This window comes from Sinocyclocheilus rhinocerous, unplaced genomic scaffold (assembly GCF_001515625.1).
Source record: "Sinocyclocheilus rhinocerous isolate Xijiao unplaced genomic scaffold, SAMN03320098_v1.1 scaffold314, whole genome shotgun sequence".
Lineage (NCBI taxonomy): Eukaryota > Metazoa > Chordata > Actinopteri > Cypriniformes > Cyprinidae > Sinocyclocheilus > Sinocyclocheilus rhinocerous.
The window spans coordinates 802,095-822,986 of NW_015630021.1; the positions used below are offsets into that span (position 1 = coordinate 802,095).

The 20,892-nt window shown below is 35.9% G+C and overlaps 1 protein-coding gene across 1 annotated transcript; it reads right to left on the reverse strand.

Moving 5' to 3' along the window:
- Nucleotides 1-1,850: 1,850 nt before the first annotated feature.
- Nucleotides 1,851-20,594, reverse strand: LOC107739617 (chloride channel protein 1-like). Its single transcript, XM_016551779.1, has 23 exons — nt 20,475-20,594; nt 15,097-15,337; nt 14,882-15,013; nt 14,194-14,322; nt 13,200-13,333; nt 12,861-12,938; nt 12,556-12,634; nt 11,745-11,870; nt 11,573-11,657; nt 11,084-11,185; nt 10,830-10,914; nt 9,869-10,024; nt 9,486-9,555; nt 8,799-8,909; nt 8,356-8,569; nt 6,133-6,266; nt 5,605-5,792; nt 5,345-5,426; nt 5,082-5,167; nt 4,710-4,754; nt 3,655-3,759; nt 2,446-2,532; nt 1,851-2,355 (listed from the first exon to the last, which is right to left on the reverse strand). Exons 1-23 carry the CDS (start codon nt 20,523-20,525, stop codon nt 1,909-1,911), a joined length of 2,967 nt encoding a protein of 988 aa, XP_016407265.1. The 5' UTR covers nt 20,526-20,594; the 3' UTR covers nt 1,851-1,908.
- Between the last annotated feature and the right edge of the window lie 298 nt (nt 20,595-20,892).

Here is a 20,892-nt window from a genome sequence, read left to right on the forward strand (position 1 = left end):
ATTATTGAGGAATAAAAATCAAGCTAGGTAGCAATCTTGCAGTTTCTTCAACTCCATTCAGTGTCATCCTGTAACCTCATTCAAATCATGTGCTGTAAATAAAATCCTTATTGCAAAGGTCTGTCTCATTTGTTAACGGCTATAGAGATTTATAAAAGACCAGTAAATTGTATAGATATATTAAGATACTCTCTCACTGAATCACTGCACTATTTTACACAATGATTAAAAAAAAAAAAAACATTTATCATTCCACATCTGACTAATCTAAGAAAGTATGAGCCATAAAAGCTTTTTTAATTCAAATTTATCACTGTTTATTGAATTGTTATTAATTCCTGGAAGATATGATCAAGATTGAATGCTTTTAGATATATAAATCTCCTTCTCATTATTCAAAACAATTCACAAAACCAACAGTAACGTTTCAAAACTTCGTTATGAATCAAACATTTTCTGTTGATATCTCATCACACCAAGAAGGAAAGAGATGAATGAATAAATTAATTAATAAATATGACAAAAACAAACAAACATGGAAGCCAATAAAGTTATTGCTCACAGACTGAACAGATATAAAAATCCCATTAAATTAACTGTAACATTTAAAAGACGACAGCAGATCACATGAACCATAGATTGTTCATAAACAGCAGAGTCCTCGGTTTAAAGACATGAGAGACACCTGAGAGAGAGTTTTCAGAAAAAAAGATGGATAGATGATGGCAGGACATGAAGAATTGCATTAAGAAAGGACAGTGTGCACATCCTGAATTTTAAATTGCTTAAAAATGTATAACTGGAAAAGATCACAAAAAAAATATGTTCCAGGTGAAAAGAAAGTTCAGATTCTGAAAAGGTCCACAATGTGCCACCTGCTGGCCACTACTTCACAATGCAGTGTAAATATTTGTTGGAAATCGATTTTTGACATTTTATAACATAAAAGGGTCCACGCCCTTTAATAAAGTGTTCATATGAAATGATTTAGGTGCATGAAGACAAGTGCTTTTTTGAGGTCTGAAATCATGTCTGCCGAATGTAAACCTGGTTCAACATTATCAGCAGCATTTATGTCACTAATGATAGTGTTCATGTTTTGGTGCTCCAATAAAATCATTTTTTATATAATCAGTTAATGTTTGAAGATTCCCCATCCATTTAAAAAAAAAATCCCACTGAAAAGAAGTGCAGCCACAGGGTCAGTGTTACATTACACTACTGAACGTCAAGGGAACACACTGAAAAATATATTTGAAGTGTTATTGGGGAGAAAAAAAAGAAATCGAGCACCTATTTGACCATAATCTCAATAATAAGTCTTATGATACATGATACATATTTCTACTGGGGCAGCTTATATTTATTTACAGTTTTTTTTAGAAGAAAATGAAAAAAGGAGGAAGAGGAAGAGGAAGAGCAAGTGGTAGTGGAAGAGAATAAATTTATTTACAGAAATTTTTAGTGGAAAGAGAAATAAACAGGTGAAGTCTAAGTAGAAAAAAATCTAGAGGAAAAAGAAGAGGACAAGAAAATTTACAGAAAATTCTAGAGGAAGAAGAAGAGCAGAACTCTCTCTTCTTACTTTTCTTCTTCTTTAAAAAATTCTGTAAATTTTCTTTTTTTCTTAAGTAGAAGAAAGAAGAAGAGGAAAAAAAGGAAAAGAAAATTATTTACAGAAATGTAAAAAGAGGGAGGGGGAGGAAGAGAATAAGGAAGAGAATAGAGGAAAAGGAAGCAGATGAGAGAGGAGGAGAACAAATGTGACTCAGGAAAAGAACAGACATTTTGAAACCTTTGAAATGAGCACATGAATAAAAAAAACAAAACATGAAATTGTTATATAAAAATAAATGTGAAAAAAGTACACTGATCACACCTCAAAAAGAAAAACAAACTTTACTTGTTCTAAAGGGGCTCCTCGTCCTCATTTTCTTCACCTTCCTTGTTCTCCGGGACGGGCTGCAGGGTGGAGAGAGGGATGGGGGGTGGAGGAGAAGAGGGCGGCAGGTTTGGGCTGCTATCGGGACTTCCTTTCTCACTGTCACTACTTCCTGTCCCGCTACTGCTTCCTGTTGTCGAGCTACTGTTGTTCCCTACAATCACTTCCCGCTTCACGCCCTCAATCCACACTTCCATCTCCTCCTTCACTGGGGCCGCTGGGCTGGGGGAATGAGCATGAGGGACCACGGGTACAGAGAGAGGCGAGGAAGGAGCTGTGGTGGAGCCGGGCGAGGATGGAGGGGAGGAGGCCGGAGGTGGCTTCGAAGCTTTACGAATTGTGTCACGGAAACTGGCCAAAGGGGGGCGCAAGCGCACGCCACTGCGCGTGGAGCCCTCAATGGCTTTTTGGAGCTGATGCAGAAGAAGAAAGAAGGGTTAAACAATCTAAAAAAGGAGAATTTACTAGCAGCAACAATGCATGGATGGATGGAGATGGGCTACCTCTTTCAGTGCCACAACTCCCACTAGTTTTCCAGTATTGGTTACATAGGCATGACTGAGGCCCAGTAGAGAGAACAAGGTATGAGTCTGGGGGAAAAAAAGGTGTTTTTACAGACCTTCAAAAAAATCATCAAGATATTCTAAATTATTTTAAATAACTATGCTTAAACAAAAAAGATTTGTTCATTTACACCAGTGTTTTCCAAACTGAAGTTTGTGAGTAAATGAAAAGCTAATAATTAATACATGTAACATTAAAATAAATAAATAACTGTACTATAAAAAAAACTAATCAAAATAAAACACTTACTAAAAAATGTTATTTTATATAATATTTTGAAATATTTTGTTTACCTGTGTGCCATGTGACTATTAACAGACATCAATGAACTGTGAACATGCAAAAGTGTTGAATTATTGAAATATTAACTTAAAGCTGCAGTCCGTAAGTTTTGCCTCTTTGTCGCCATCTCTGTTTGAAAACCTGGAATTGCAGCTGTGTGCGGAATTATCTAGCTAAATATTTTAGGTTAACGTGGTTTGGCTGACAAAAAGTTTATGAATTACTGATTTACACTTATAAATAGGAATGCATCATTAAAATTTTGACTGATACAATTAGCCGATAATGATTTAAATATATTATTTAATTAATAATTATTAATTATATGAAGGCAATTTAATGTTAATTGAATATATTATATATTAAAATCTACACTATTTTGTTAAATTAAAATGCTAAAACTGAAATTAATAGGTTTAAATCTACAAGTGAATTTAGGCATCACAACATAATGTACAGTATAAAAATTGATATTCTTTTTGAGATTTGCTAGATTACATTTAACAATGTAATCTAATCCCAATATTAGCGGATACTGATAAATTAAAAAAATCTAATATGGTATAGATATATCATGCATTCATCACTATTGCCTTCTCTAGAGCTGATTATAGGTGAATTGTACGCGTCTCATAATTGACACTTAAACTGAACTGAATCAACACTGAACTGACTTGAGCTGAATAATGACACTATTGTCTTCTGTAGTACTGCTTTACAGATGAAATTGACTGTTTCATAATTGATGCACTTTGCAACATTAATACTGTTATTTTCCAGTTTATTACTGTGAAGCTGTACAATCTTTATTGTATAAAGCACTACATAAATAAACATAACTTGACATGGCATGGCATGTCTCTCACCTTATGTAGTGACGTTCTCTCCACCAGCTGGAAGGGGGAGGGGTCTATTCTGATCTGATCGATTTCCAGAGGTTTGTCCATCTCTGTCTCCTCCCAGGCTTTGATCTATGTGACCCAATCAAAACCAGGTAAGGCTTTGACTCTAATATGCCTTTTTTATTTTAGCAACTCTTCTGCATTTATAAACTACACAGGAATTAAAACAACTAACAATATCCAGAATCTACATTAATACAATTTCCATGCTTTAAAGGGTTATTTCACCCAAAAATGAAAATTAGCCCATAAATTACTCACCCTCAAGTCATCCTAGGTGTATATGACTTTCTTCTTTCAGACGAATCCAGTCGGAGTTATATTAAAAATTGTCTTTGATCTTTCAAGCTGTTTCATGGCACTCAGCGTGCATCAGTCCAAAAGAAGTGAAATAAAATGTGCCCATCCATAAAGAAAAAAGTGTCTCACACGACTCCGGGGGATGAACAAAGGCCTTCTGTAGCGAATCAATGGGCTTATATCGAAATCCTCCGACATTCTTCTCCTCGTTTTGTACTTCTAATTAGTGACCGGTGTTTTGTTTTGATCTCTCCGCTGCGTTTACACGTTCGTCACTTCTGAGCGGCGCGTGCGCAAAGCTGACCTCATACGTCATTCCCCCGGAACTGCTTCTGTTTACAGCAGTGAGCGCAAGCTAGATTAAATTGATTATTACATTTTAAATATGGTTATTTTTCTTACAAAAACGAATCGATTCGCTACAGGAGGCCTTTGTTCACCCCCCGGAGCCGTGTGAGACACTTTTTTTTAATGGATGGGTGCATTTTAATTAAGTGCTTTTGGACTGATGCATGCAACACCCGCTGAGTGCCATGAAACAGCTTGAAAGATCAAAGACAATTTTTAATATAACTCCGACTGGATTCGTCTGAAAGAAGAAAGTCATATACACCTAGGATGACTTGAGGGTGAGTAATTTGTGGGCTAATTTTCATTTTTGGGTGAACTAACCCTTTAATGTCTAATTGGAATTTTATTTTTTATAGTATTGGTAATACCTGTTCTGGTGTCATTGTGTCAGTTAAAGGTGGAGGATAAGGCTCCTAGGGTGAAAAATGGCAAGGAAATTCAATTATACATGACATGGTGCATTTGTACCAAGCATTCAAACTCATTAACATTTTAGAGTATTTTCATATTGACACATTCTACGGAAGACCGTTCACTTTCCTTTAACCGCACATGTTCTTGAAAAACACTGATGAATATTAATGCAGACCATTAGCAATATATTCGCACTTCTCATTTTATCGACCTTACATTAAAATTTCATACATGCTGAGAGTAATTCATTTAGTGCACTCAAATTCACTTGATGGAACAGACACACACAGGTTTTCACAAGGGACTTATAGACACAAACAATGTACCTGTGGCTGACCTTCTGTGTGTCGTTCTGAAGAGGATGAAAAGTAGTTACGTAAAATTCTCCCGAAAGACTGGGAAGGACCCTTATCTAGGCAAGAAGAGAAGGATAGAGAGAAGGAGAAAAACGAAAAAGTCGGAGGGCAGATTAGAGGATGAGTATCACTTATGACGCCTCAAGATGCTTGTTCAAAAGAAGTGCTTGCCCGAGGTTTATTAAGGTTTTTAAAGAGGATGGCTTGGTTATGTTTGCTGGTGAGTTTCTCACCGGGAGATGTGTGATTGGTGGATGGTTCTGAAGGTTTGGATGGAGGCACAGGACCGTTTCTTTCCTCTTTATCTGGTATCGTCTAAACATTCACAGAGAACAAATACAAATAGTAATTTTGAATCTTCATGAAAAATTAAGTCTCGATATATAAACTCGATATTATGTTTTCATTATTATTTATTACATTTTATATTTTATGAGCACAGCAGCTTCAGAAAAGGCATTCAAGATAGATAGATAGATAGATAGATAGATACCTTATCATCTTCATTCTCCTCTTCCTCCTCATCAACAAAGGCAAAAGATTCCCAGCTGATTTTGGCACAAGGCACTTGACCTTGTGAGCTCTGTCCTTGTGTTAGGATCCGCCTCTCTGCTGACAGCCACCAATCACAGAGGGCGAGAAGCTCAGACCTCTCAATACTGCCCAATAGAATCATAGATTCTGTTGAAGGTGAAGTGAGTTCAGAAGCCAGTTACATATAAGTATTAAAATGTTTTCTGACACTAAGGCTCTGTTCCAAAATCTATACTGTCGAGATAGGCCTTATACAGGATGTGACTGATTTGAAATTCTACAAAGAAGCAACTTTATGTTGCTAAGCTATCAATATGAGGTTGATAGCTTGCTAGGTTTTTAAACAGTGCTTTAGATTGTTTGAGTGAAACAATATAAAAGTACATACAGTAGCTCACCTTGGTAGACTGCATGCAGCTAGAAAAATGTCATAATGAGAAGTTTAATTAGATGCAGGGAATTGTCTAGACAGCCTGTGTGACATTACCTTTTGAGTCGACCAGCGGGAAGGTTTTTAAAGAGGTCGAGTCCAGCAAATGCAGTCCTTCTCTGTATGTAGAGTGGGAAGATAAAAACTTGACTTTCCTCACCATGATGTCCTCCACGAAGATGTTATACTGGCTGCAAGAAAACAGAGAATCTGAAGTAAGGCCACAAGCTTAAGGCTGGTTGAAACCGTTTAAAAGCTTAATAACTCTAGACTGGTGGTCTCAGGTCTGTTCTGACAAGGAAAATTCAATTCTTAATCCAAAAAATAAAATGCACGGACCATATAAAAGTGCATAGTTAGAACAGCAAAATATATAGGCTTTAAAAGGAAGCAGAAAATGATCAAATGTGCCAAAAGAAATAGGAACCAAACTTATTGGCTGCTTTAATAATATGTCATAACATAATGACACATACCATATTAGGCCCAGTAATAATCATTAGCAAACCTAAAAAAAGTGAACATATATTTTTCATATTTTACAAGTGTTATTTTAGTATCACTGAGATACTATTATAGTTTTTGTTAATATTTTGAATTGGATTTTATTTTTATATTTCCTGCGTGCATGCTAATTTTAGTTTTGTTGTATGTTTTTGTCATTTTTTAAATTATTTTTTTGTTGTTTTTAAATATGTCTATATAGTTTTTATACATTTTTTATTTCAGTTTTAGTTTTTTAGTACATCGAGATAAATTAAAAGACCTTGGAAATTAGCTGAAATGAAATAAGTTGAAGTTTTTTATATTTTATTTTAAGTAAAAATTTAAGTAATACCATTTTTATGTTTTTAGTTTTAATTAACTATAATAACCCTGTAACTGTATATTATAAAGTTATATTGATGTCTAAATTCACTTTTGGCATTTAAAGTGATATTTTTCTTTTAATTTATTTATACAAAATAGTAAAGAATTTAAATATCAGCCCTTTAAATATCAGTTTATTGGTATTGGACAACATTTTTATATTGATTCCCAGTTACATATTCCTATTCAATCTGAATTTCATGCCTTTCATGTCACATTATTAATTTAACATGTTGCTTACATAGTTCATTGCTAATATTCATTACACAGTTCATTGCAATATTAGAGTTTCAGTGTTTGATTTTTAAGTCCCTCATTTTATCGCTTAAAACTCAACTTTGACGTTTAAATGTTTTTTCCCATGAACAAAATTTCTTCATGCCTTAAAATGGCTTATATATAACTCTACACCCTTACCTCATTTAGTATACACAGACCAATGAATATGCAAATCAGTCCCCGCCTCCACTCAATTATACCTGCTCCACTTTCACTCGGTTTACTGAAGTAGCAGTAACGCTAGTAGTAACGCTACACAATGACAAGTGGCAATATTGGATTAATGTTTGAACCAGAAACTGATTCAGACGAAGAAGAGGAAGAGTGAATTCAGGGTTGTCTACAAGTCCATGTATCAGAATGGTAATGCATTTTATGTATTGCTCTATTGCTCTCTGCAATGTCAGACATATAACAGTAACTGATATCATTAGCTTTTGGCTTCGCTACATGATCAAACAGCTAATTTTGCTAATGTTACACAAACCATGGTTCTTCTGTTCACCATCTCAGACAGTTAATAATATGAAAAGCTCCACCCGCAAGTTCATGGGATTGGTTACATGTTTTGTGACCATAGGAAATGGGCTGTTTCAAACCACATTTTGGTCTTTGGTACACTGCATTTTTAAGGAGAAAATGCTCAGCAATGATGTTGACTGAAGAATATCCACATGGTTTGTCTTTAAGCAGATTGAAAAAACCCTGGAAGACATGTAAAGAATGTTAAAAACTTGGCACGGGGTCTTTAAGGACATTTTCGATTGCTTCTGTACAATTTTGGTAATGTGTTTGGTCACCACTTGATGTCCAATGTCAACTCTTGAACCACTACTTCACACCACAAAAGGGTAGATTAAGACGCAGAGTGCATCCTTGATAAAGAGGTAATGAATAGCCCAAATCTAATGTGTGTAGAGAGGCTCAGTGTTAGCTGGAAGGGTGCCAAAGCTTCATGTTGCCACCGCTCGTTGACAAGTGTACTTACTAATAGCTCCCGCTGCTAATGAATCACAAGGATTTTGAGGTGCTGTCAGCATGCAAGGGTGCGGGAACCGGGCTGCGCTGTGAGCCAAGCAGTTTTGTCACATACGTGGAGCCACGGCGATGGCGTTTGCAATGTCTGCACACCTTATGTGGCCGAAGCCCAGCTCGGGGAGATAGGGCAGCTTCTTGACCTGGATGATGGAGTCGTACAGCGATGGCTGCAGACCCTGCGCTACCATGTTGGCCAGGATGACGGCGACCATCATGGGAAGGATGTGAGAGATCTGACCGGTCAGCTCGAAGCAGATCACCGCCGTGGAAACAGTATGAGTGACGGCCCCTGTCAGCGCCGCCGCACCTTAAGAGAAAGGGATAGACCAATAGAGTAACAGGACAGAAGGATGGAGTGCTATAAGACAGAGTCATGACAGGAGTGACATAATGAACGGAGAGAGTATGGACACATGCAGCGGAAGATCAGAGATTAAGAGAAGAAAGGATAGGAACAGGAAGTGACATCATAAGCACAGTATGAGCACACATTAGGTAAGAGTGGTGGATCGGAAGAGGAGGAAAGGATGACTGACCAATGACAGCGTACCCTCCAGGGATGATGCGGTACAGTATTCCATCAAACAGGATACCGTGAGGAAAGAGAGTAGCCATGATCTCACCCACTAAACGACCGAATGCGGCACCTGTGAGGTATTGCAGTGGATATACAAATGTTTTTCATAAAGTCAAATAAATCCTATGTACCTGGCTAATTTCTATAAGTTTAATAAGTGAATTTACATTTTTATAATGAGATCCAAAAGTCTTGAGACCACAAGTGAAAGTTATTGTAAAATAAAATAAATTTTATGCGCCTGGCTAATTTCTGTAAATCTAATAAGTGAATTTACATATTTAGAGTGAGATCCAAAAGTCTGAGACTACTAGTGAAAATTATTACTTTTTTGCAATTACAATAAATTAAAAAATTATTTCATTACAGTTTATAAGCATATTAATGTGAGTGAAAATCTACCAAAAAGTACTTATTTGATTAGTGTCCTAAAATTGTGCAGAATCATACATTTTTACATTTATATTATTTTTTTTGTCACAACGCTCATTCCTTTGAAAACATTTTTTGTTCAAAATCTTCAATCAATAATTATTTTCCCCCCAGTTTCTTTTGGATCCCACTGTATGTTAAAGAGATCTTTAAATAAATCAGAAAACATCTGTAAATGGCAGCCACTAATAAATGAATAAAACCGGTGACCTACCCAATACAAAGACAGGCATGAAAGCTCCAGACGGGATGGGCATCGTGGTGGAAACTGCAGACATCCAGAACTGTGCGATGAATAATAATGTTTTCACACGATTGCCTTAATTCTAAAATCTCAAAGACCGCTGTCAGCACAACATGTACGAGCCTAACTCAAGAGAAAAATCACTGCTTCAAGCAGCTTCAAACATGACAGATGGAAAAAGATAATAACTGTGGAACCGTCCCGATTAAAAGCAGGTTTTATTGAAGCCATCTAGACAAATATGACTTGATAACTAAAGCCAATGTCAGTGCATTGTACTTTCTTAGTGTTTTAATGTGAAAATTACTTAATTGATGGAGGACAATGTGAACAAGAGATTGGAATGGACCAACCTTCATGATAAAGAAGAGAATAAGAATGACAAAGATGCTGACATCAGGGTGAAACCACACAGCAGAGCGACCGAGACCAGGAGGGAGGGAGGAACCCCATATTTTAGTCCAAGTGAAGTTATCAAACAGAGAGTTGATGCACTCCCTGGGCATCAGCTGCGGAATAATACAGTCAAATTCACATTTCAGACCCAATTCAACCAAACATCATTCCAAGACTGTTTGAATGAAAGACAGACCATAAACATTAAAGCAGTGGTTCTCAACCTTTGTGACTCCAATTCCCACCATTCTCTGCAAAAATAGCTGCTGTAATGACAACGTTTAGTTTTTTTTTAACTTTTAATCAGTGGACACTTTGTACATTAAATTTCAAGATTGCAAAAGCTGAATGTTCTTCAGGGTTCCCATTTGCTCCAGATTTACTGGATAAGTGTTTTAAAAAATATTTTTACTCACAATTTATACCAGATAAAATATTAGAACTTGGCTTAACTAGAAAAATGTGTATTCTTTATAAAAATTACCAAGGAATTTTAAGATTTGATTAAATTCCATGACTTTTCTTCAGGTTTAGAAATCATACTTTTCAAATAAGACTTCCTCACATATTCACAAACATAGTTTTCCATACATACAGATACCGTATATAGTCTTCCATTCATTGTTTTCCAAGATCATGAGAATTCGGAGAGAAAAATTAATATCTCAATATATACTGAGAAATTAAAAAATATAATAATTGAGAAATATCTCAATTTCTAGTAGTTTTAGCTTATTTTCATGCTTGTTTTGACTTATTTGAAAGCATTTTGGGGTTTGCTGAGGTCCCTAGTAGCACCTGGACCCTTGGTTGAGAACCGCTGCATTAGTGGATGATCCTTGAAAGCTGATATCATTTTTTGTTATAAAAATGAACAAAACTGTAGTATTAATTGTTAACAAATATTTCTAATCTGACCTCTCCAGCCATGAACTGCCCAAAGCCTGGAGGGAATGTCAGTGTCGTAATGACTAAGGTCACAACAGCAGGGAAAATCAGCCGGCTGAGAAAGAAAATGTGACACATATTTTGTACATTTTTTTCTGCATACTAATTTTAAAGATCACAGCAAAATAACTCTCAAGCGAGTACTACATACTCCTATAATAATGCTAAAGATAATATTAAAGCTCATGTTGTCTGTTGTCATTAGCTGTGTTAATTTCTCTTACTGTTTTGTAAGGAATCGTGTGAGAATGTTAGGTCTTCTCATGAACAGGACAACTTGGCGGTTCAGGTAAACGAAGAAAGCTCCCAGGAACCCACAAGAAATGCTGTGGGGGGAAAAAACAAAGAACAAATCTCATTATTCCAGTGATCCAAATACAAAAATTACATTCATGTTTTCACTGTGGCCCTCTCAGTTTTAGAATAAGAAGACAAGAAGATTGCTGTGCTCTCTGCTGAATTGTTTCTGATCAATGTGAGCACAATTATTATGGAACATAATAGAGTATAATAGAATAACTTCATCAAAATGTGTTCGTGAAACATGACGTTCCAACAAATCAAATATAATGCCAACATCTGGTCACTTTGGTTAAGTTAAAGTGCTGTGTGCTCAGGTCTGCGAGTGTGTCAAGGGTTACAGTATGGCACACACACAGCTTCAGGATTGTGCCCTCACCACGAACGGCACGCTCTCGCCCCCGCGCTCTCACCCAATAATGGCGAACGCCGGGAGCTCCTGCAGGTCGAAAGGAAAATCCATGCGGAAGTTGGTTCGGAAGAGAGCAGTGATGGTGACTGAAACAACAGATATGGAAGAGAAAAGTCAGCTGACATCTCAAGGCTTCCAAGACCTTCACTCAGGAATATGATTTAGTATCTCACCTGCATCCTTATTAAACACAGACAGCACTCTGAAAATAAAAGCACTGAATGTGGCAGCAAAGTAACCCCTCCAGTAGTTTCTCACAGCAAAATAGGTTGATGTAACTTCAATGCTGAACAAAACACCTGGATAAACAAAAGAAACATTTAGAAGGGGGTTCTGTCATGTACAGCAGGGATTTTCATACTTTCTGAAGCCAAGGACCACAAATATGATGACAGAATATGAAGACTTGAAGTATACTTGTAAGCTGTGAAATATTTTAACAATTTAAATGAACTGTTTTATATTTTAATATACTTTGGAATGTGGAATAAAATTATTAATTTCTATCCAAAAAATAAAAATCTGACCCCAAAATTTGGAATTGTAGTGTATATATTATTATTATTATTATTATTTAGTTTTTTACTTTTTATACAATTGTTTATTCTTGTTTTAAGTAAACCTGGCTACATTTTGTCAGATTTATACCTAAAACAAAATTGACAATGACTTTACAGGCAAACAATCATAAATAATGATTAAGATTCAGAATAAAAAAATATCTGAAATAGAAATCTTTTTATAAAAATGTAAACTTTTTTTTACTGTTGATTTGAATACAATTTTAATGCATTCTTCCAGGAAAAAAAAAACCTAACCCCAAACTTTTGAACGGTACTGTACATCTTACTTTTTTTTTTTACACCAATTGTTTAACCTTGCTACATTTTTGTCAGATTTATAACTAAAACAATGTTTGACAATACCATTTATCAAGAATAATCTGAAATGACAAGGAAAATGCCATTTTTGCACACACGTTACCTCCAAGAGGGGTTCCAAAACAGCATCCAACCCCCACAGCACAGCCCACTGTGAGGATGTCTGTATAACAATATGGGCTCTACTGACACAGAGACAAAAAGAGTGAAGCAGACACAGTTGAGGGTACAGGTGGGGAAAGATGGGAAATACTTTTTGGTAATAAAAATGCCCTGGATGATATATCAGTGCTGTCCTCAAAAATAATGTATAATAAAAAAAAGCTGTCCTGTCCCTGGATGATAAACGAGCATTCAGCATTTTATGAATGGAGATGCATTGCAGGATCTACATGCACTTCTGCTTACCTGATAGACTCCAGAGAAGAAAGACATAAACTTGCTGAGCACAGCTGCACAGATACTGGCTATGTGAACAAAGGGACCCTAATGCATAAAAATAGCACAGTTTAAAGGTAAGCATCAGATGGGGCTAAGGCCAGTTTACTTTTACTTTTAGTCATTTAGCAGACGCTTTTATCCAAAGCGACTTACAAATAAGAAAAAGTAATTAAAACTAAAAGCTAAATTAGTTTAGGTGACTCTACTGGCACTCGTACCCACCAAATCACAGTGCATTTTGTATAATATAAAATTATTGTTACATGATACATGTTATATGAGAGTGCAAAATCAAATGTGTCTCACCTCTTTGCCAACCGGCATACCGCTGCCCAGACCAGCAGTGAGTCCCACCACCTTTGCAATAAATGCCTTGAGTGTCAAATACTCCTTCAGCACAACACCTCTGAGTATGGTTTTCAGCTCTGGAATACCAGAGCCTGAGGGAAAATAAGAGTCAGAAGAGGAAAGAAAAAAGACAAAACAATCACATGGCTTGGAAAAAAGAAGGAATGAATCATGAAAAATCAATGTGAAAAGTCTGTAGACAGATAAATGTGATAATGGATAAGGATAGTTTACACTACACAGACAAGACAGCTGAAACCGATTATACTGTAATCTGAGTCATTGCTTTTCATGTAGCCTATAATATACTGGGCTTTTCATGAAAGTTTGGTTTTGGCTTTTAAATTACATTTGTTGCGTTTAAGCCCTCAGTTTTGTTTTGACCCCCTTTTTCTCTATATAGTCAAATAGTAAGAATGTAGACTTTAATTTTGGAATTTTGGAAAACATTGTTATCAGTGGAGAAATGTACAAATAAAGTATAGAAAAAAAGGGAACTGAAGAAACTGATTAACTAACCCTAACCTCCTGACAACCCAAATATTTATAAAGTTTCAGTTTTATAAAATGAAAGTAAACCTGCACAAGTACCACAGGTTGGGAATAAATGGTCTGAATGGTGTTGTTAAAATGACTGCAGCGTATTAACCAGCAGGTGGCATTGTTGAGTAGTAAACAGTGTTACAGTAGTTGAAGAAAACATTTATGTGGCTGGTATATTAACTGAAAGTGGCACAGAATACAGAATGTGTACTTTTAAGTGACAGACACAGAGTATGTAGACATCAGATTAAAAAACTGAGGTTATATAGACAGGGAAGGTCCCAAAATTACACCAAGCACCTAATATCAGTAAAGAACCGAGTATGAATTTCAAACACAGCCATTGTGAGTTGTGCCAAATAATATAAAGTATAGAAGTAAAAAAAATCTAAACAGTGAAGTTACACACCAATGGCCTGAGGAGCAACCAGGTGGCAGAACAGGGAGGCAAACAGGATGAGCACCATGGGATAGAAGACCCAGATCAGGTACTGCAGTGGGATATTTCCCCTCAACTCCCCATAAAACCACTTATATGCTGAGAGACACGGAGAAGGACAGAAGTGATGGAGCACACGAGGTAGAGAAAGGGGAAGACAGCAAATAAGGCAAAAGTTTTAGAAATGAAAATTGGGAAAAACATGGAAAGGTGGTAAAAGAATATGAGAAATAACAGTTGCCAAAATAAAACAGGGGTTTTCAATCTCATTGAAAATCTCCTTCTGAGGTACCCTTTAAATTGTAAAATTATACAATCTAATTTAAATCAAAAACTGCTCATGCAACATCTTTGTTTGGATAGTGATTGAGTGGTTCTGCAACTGTTTCATGCATTCTGATTCATATAAAAGGCACAGTCAGGGAAACCGTGATAAACCGTGAATCTGCCACAATCCTAAAAAAAGATTGTGATACAGATTTTTGGTCAAACCACCCAGCACTAATGTAAAAAATATTGTGTTCTAATTTTTTTGCTAGGTAAATTAGAATATATTTTGCTAAATATATTAAAATATTTTTTGCAAGTGTTAGAACTACTCCTGTTTGAAAACCTCTGAAACTGTACTGCACATAAGGAATTCTGGGTAGCGTAGTACCTTGCAGACTCTTGGCACTAGCATAATCCATGGTCCAGCTAACTAATGCCATGGTAATACCCAACAACACCAAAAAGATCCAGTCTTCTCCCAATTTAGAGATGAGGAACTTCTGTACTCGAGCCACACAGTCTGGGAAAACATTGCAATCCCTATCAGATTTCAAACCTCACACATAGTTTGTATCGGCTTTTGCAAGGCTTATTATTATTGACCTCTGCACTTGGAGTAGGATCGGCGTTTCTTGAACGAGGATGTGTGGCCCTGCTCCTCCTCCTGTCTGTCATGAATGCTGCCTATGTCCAGCTCCAGATGGTGGCGACTTCGGCTGTGACTGCGCCCATGGTGACTGTGATGGTGGTGATGTCCATGTTTTTTCCTCTGTCTCTCCATCAGAAGGCGAGAGGCCTCTCTCCGCTGGGACCCACCAGGGTGCTCCCTGTACTCTCCATATAGCTGATCACAGAAGAAAATCACAGGTTTTGTTACCCAAGAGATCAGTAGATAAATAGCTGACACATTTGTCTGAAGCAACTGAAAGTCCATTATAGTGGTATCTCATAAACTGCACCTTGCAAGGTTTGAGCCTACAAGCTTACAAGCTTCTTATTATTAGACATTTTGTTTGAAGTCATTATATTTCAAATATATAATAAATATATATTAATATATATATGTGTGCATTTGATTTTATTATTCATTAACATTCAAGAAGTCTTTGTTTTCTTTTGTCAGTAGTTCTTCAGATGAATAATGTTAAAATACAAGGCATCTTAGTAAATTTGTTTGACCGAATATTCAAAAAAAGTGCTTTTGATATCACTTTTAATATTCTTCACTGGTGTGATCACATAATAAATTGTCATAGACACTTCTTCGAAAAAAAAGTAAAACATCGCCCTCATTTTCAAAAACAACATGACACACCCGAGAGGTGACAGAGGAGAGGGAGTCCAAAAATAGAGGAAAATCTTCTCGACATGCTTTGAGTAAGACCACCAGCGGAAGAGCAGTAGTCTACATTTAGATTTATAACTGTCCGGATAAGACCCAGACATCTGGAAAATACATTCCTAGTGTCTTCATTCCCACTACTTTCTCTAACACAAACACACACACACACACACACACACACACACATGTAGTTTGACCTCAAACAAAAAGCTTTTCTTACTTAAATCTATTAAATGAGACTGATATATGACAATTTAAACCTGCAAATCTCATGAAATACTCTACAAACAATTTGTCACAATTCCTAATGACAGGGACAGTAAATGGGATCGGGACATGATGTAGGCCGAGCCTGTGTGTCTGCGAGCGTAACCCTAGTGCCATGACTCTGACTAATTTATTTACAAGCATTTAACCTACGGTTAAGAGTATGAAACAAGAAATGTTGCGGCTGGTACACAGCCACAAATGTGATGTCTCGTACATAGTAATTTTAATGCAACAGAACAGTTTATTTGCTGACAGCAGCAAATCCACGTCTTTCCACATGCTAAATATTATACTGCTGATAAATGAATCTCATTTTAGAAATGTAATGAAGTTAACAATGAAAATTACTGTAGATGCAGGAGATGCAAAGTGCTCAAAACTTGACTAACTTGAGACTAACATGATCAAATATGTTTTTTTAAAAATTCGATAAAGGAGATTTTCGTGCTTGATAAGCCTAAATAAACTGAAAATGTAAAGTTTTCTGGCCCAAATTTTAGCAGTTCTAATGAGCCACTATTATTGTATTATTTTGTAAATGTTATGTGGGCAACACATAACACATAAAATTAAATGTAAAAGAAAATTAAACAAATAAATTAACCTCATCAATTTGTTTTGCATCAAACTGTCAAAAGTGTCAGGGAAAAAAATCGATTTCAAATAAATGCTGGTCTTTTTTATTCATCAAAGAATCCCCGTATCGTGGTTTCCTCAAAAATATTAAGCAGCAGAGCTGTTTTCAACATTGACAATAAAACTATGAGAAATGTTTCTTGAATACAAAATATTGAGTACACCATATTTAAACAGAAAAAATATATTAAAATAATATATATTAAAAAACACAATATTACAATATTACTGTATATGTGATTAAATAAATGCAGTACTTACCACAAACTTTTGAATCGTAGTATAAATTATTATTGTATACACAGCTATAAATTAATTCTTGCTTTAAAATTGTATCTTGCTTTAAAACCATTTTTCTGTGGTTTAGGCCTAATATTTTTCAGAGAACATTAAATGTGTGTCTATATGTGTTACTATTTCCAGTTTTATTGAATTTCTCACTTTCACCTTTGGAATGGGCCCATGTAGATGATAGGTTTATCATGTATCTCTCTTCCTCATAACACATCTCACTTTCATTCCATGCGTCTATCCAGTTACTTTCACCCGTTCCCACAGTACATGTAATCTCTCGCTTTCTCCATATTTCACCCCCTCCTCTCTTCTCATCTCATCCCAGTCTGCTTCTACACCTACGGTCTTCTACACCCCCCGCAGACCCCCTCTGTCAGCCATAGATTGGAACTACCCCCTTTCTACCCAGGGCCTGTAATACTAGCCGCTAGGCTAATAATAGCTTCGTGTGACCCAATGTTCACAGCCACACTTCCCCACACACCTCTGTGTGGATCTTTCTGTCTTCCAATTTGTTCATCCGTCTTTCAAGGACTCCCAAGGAAAGTTGGAAACCTATAATCAGGCTACACTGTCATGCTAACTAGACAGCTAACAACAAATGTGGCACTGAGGCAATATGTGCAGTTTACACATGCAAGTACGTTGAGCACAACCAAGGTGTTGTCATTTTAATGAAAAAATACTAAGAAAACAATTATAAATAAGTAATTCCAATCAGAAAATGCTAATGTGCTCAAACTAAAGTGCGTTGGAAAGAGTTTTGATGGTATGCTGCTGTGCTTTAGGTCATGCTGATGGCAGTATGGGAAGGCTATCGAGGCAATTGTCATGGTGTTGTCATGTGATGTTATGTAAAGTCATATGTAATTCTGTTGAAGGTCTTCTAAAATAGATGTTCTTCCCATGCTGGGATGACCACACTTGTCAACATATCCCAATATGCTTGGCCTTTCTGTCAAGGCGCTTTTGTTCGGTAACTTTGCTAAATGTACACTTCGTATTAAGTAGAAGTAAAAAAAAATTATAATAAAATAAATAAATAAATAAAATGAATGACCTCATATGTGAATGGCACAGAGTTGTTAGTGTTAACTAAAACTACAACTATTAAAAATTATTTTTGGTAATTGAAATGAAGCTGAGATCAAATAAAATCTGACTAAATATTAGATGAAAAACTTAAAAATGAGAAATGCTGCAATGGAACTAACTGAAATAAAAAAGTTTAAGGTGAAGTACTAAAATTACTAAACTAAAACCGAACTAAATCGAATAAAAAACTATAAAGCGCATAATGAAATTACTAAAACTTAAACTAAAATGAAAAACTGAAAATATAAAAATAAATGCTAATTCAAAATATTAATAAATACTTACTACTAAAAAAAACACTGTATATGAGACAAATCTGAGATTCAGGTTGACAACATAAGTGAATTATCAAAAAATGCAACCCCTAATATCACAAAAACTCTAAAATAACTAAATCACCGGAAAGTAAAACAGCTAAAGCTAAAAGCCCTGTTTGCAATAAATATTGCTAATAAACATCTTGAGGTCGCCAATTTGTCATGTTGGTTGCTAGTAGCTATTTCTATTATCCAACTACATGACTGATAAAACTCTACAATCCCATTTGTTATTGCTGCATGGAATATCTGCTCATTTGCATAAAGCTGAACTCCTAGAAATCAAGAGATCAAACAAAAATGAATGACTTTTAGTTGTTTTGTTGCTGTAAATCACTGTAAGAGTGAAGTATTCTGTAGGTGACCCATAACCCAAAATACTGTATGCTTATTGATTGAACATTTACACACGTTTTCTATTGCTTATTCAATCAGTCTTACATGCTGTTCAATAAATCACAGTGACATGACTCACAAAAGATGACCTCAACTGATTGCATAAGAAAGCAATACTTCATTTTTTTTTATATTACACTAACCAAGATGTATGACCACCATTTCAAATGCTCAAACGCTCAACCTCATTCATCTCCCCTTCAGTCAAACCAGCAATCACAGCAGACAATCAGTCACACCAGATGCTCTGGAGCTCAAGGGACCACACTGACGGTCTCCCATGACAGGCTGAGATTAAGGAAGACATTTATAATCTATGATTGAGTTTCCACTAACACTACCATTCAAAAGTTTGGGGTCAGCACGTTTTTTTTTAAAGAAATTATTAGCAAGGATGCATTTCATTGATTAAAAGAGATAGTAAAGCCATTCGTAATGTTTCAAAAGATTTCTATTTCAAATAAATTCTGAAAAATATTCAATAAATCTTGAAACAATCTATAGGGTTTCCACAAAAATATCAAGCAGCACAACTGTTTTCAACATTGATAATAATAAGAAATGTTTTTTCAACATCTAATCAGTATATTTCAATGACTTTTGAAGGATCAATTGACACTGAAGACTGGAAGAATGAATGAAGAATGATGCTGAAAATTCAGCTTTGCATCACAGGAATAAATTACATTTTAAAATACATTAAACTAGAAAACAGTTCTTTGAAACTGTAATATAATTTCACAATAAATTTCACTGTATTTTTGATCAAATAAATGCAGCCTTGGTGAGCATAAGACACTTCCGTCAAAAACCATAAAAAAAAAAAAATCTTACAGACCGCAAAATTTTGAGAAGTAGTGTATGGAATTTGGGTGACAATGTATATTTGGGTGATTCTTCAGTTAGTCTTTTGATTTTAATTCTTAGAAAATGATACGTCTTCTATGTGTACTATATGTTTAATTTTTTTTTAGCAAGTATCCTGAAAAACGGATAGGTTTTATCCACTTTTTTTTTGTTAAAGTTGTTAGAAAAAGTGCAAAATACACTTTCTGTGATTTGCAGAACATTTAAAAGTCAAGCTCAAAGCAGAAATGAAGAAAAAGTGATTAAAAAGACTTTATATATATTTATAAAATTATTATAATCTATAATTTAAAACTAGAATGATTATGAAAGAACACATTTATTTTTTGCATAGTCATTTCTAATAGAAGAATCACTCATTTTTAATTCACTTCCTTTTTAAAGTCATAGTACGGACTGGGCTTTTTGTCTTAAAAAAATTGCACTGCAAACTTATCCAAATAAACAAAACTAGTTGTACAGACCTCTTCAGGAGCCTATACATAAAGGAGAGATGGAGTAAAAGGGAGAGAAAAAGACAGGAGGAAAATGACTAACTCCTGTTGAACTTTCCCGCGAGTTCTGCAGCTCAGCCCTCAACACAGTGACTCAGTCCGTACAGCTAGAAATATATACGTCATGCAAAGATTGTGCAACATCTTTGAGAGCATACGATTTCAAACAACAAAAGAACAGCAATTCACATTAGTCTAAAGAGTAACCAGAAAGAGCAGAAGAAAGGGCGAGGGAGATAGAGAGAGAGCAGGAGAGAGACAGTGACTGACCACGGTCTGCTGGTATCTCAGAGCCTTCCTTTGCGATGCATCTGCGGCCATTGAAACACTGTCACTGACCCAAAAATAAACCGCCTGTCTGTCTTAGCATTCCCACCCTGGGGTGGCACGGACTGAGGGAGAGAGGGCACATGCAAGTTCTCTCTCTCGATCTCTCTTTCCTGGCTTTGCACACATCCATCTCTCTATCTCTCACACTTTCTCATGTGGTGCAACACAGCAGTCCAGTTGCCTGACTAAGCCCCATGTGTGTCTGTTTATGTGGACGTGCCTGTGCTTGGGACACATACATGCGTTTATGCATGTGTGTGAGAGGTTGTGAGTTACAAAGAGAGTGTAGATGCCAAACTAAACCCATCTGGCCCTTAATTAGCGGGGCTGGTTTGTTTAATAGTGGCCAATCCTGTCG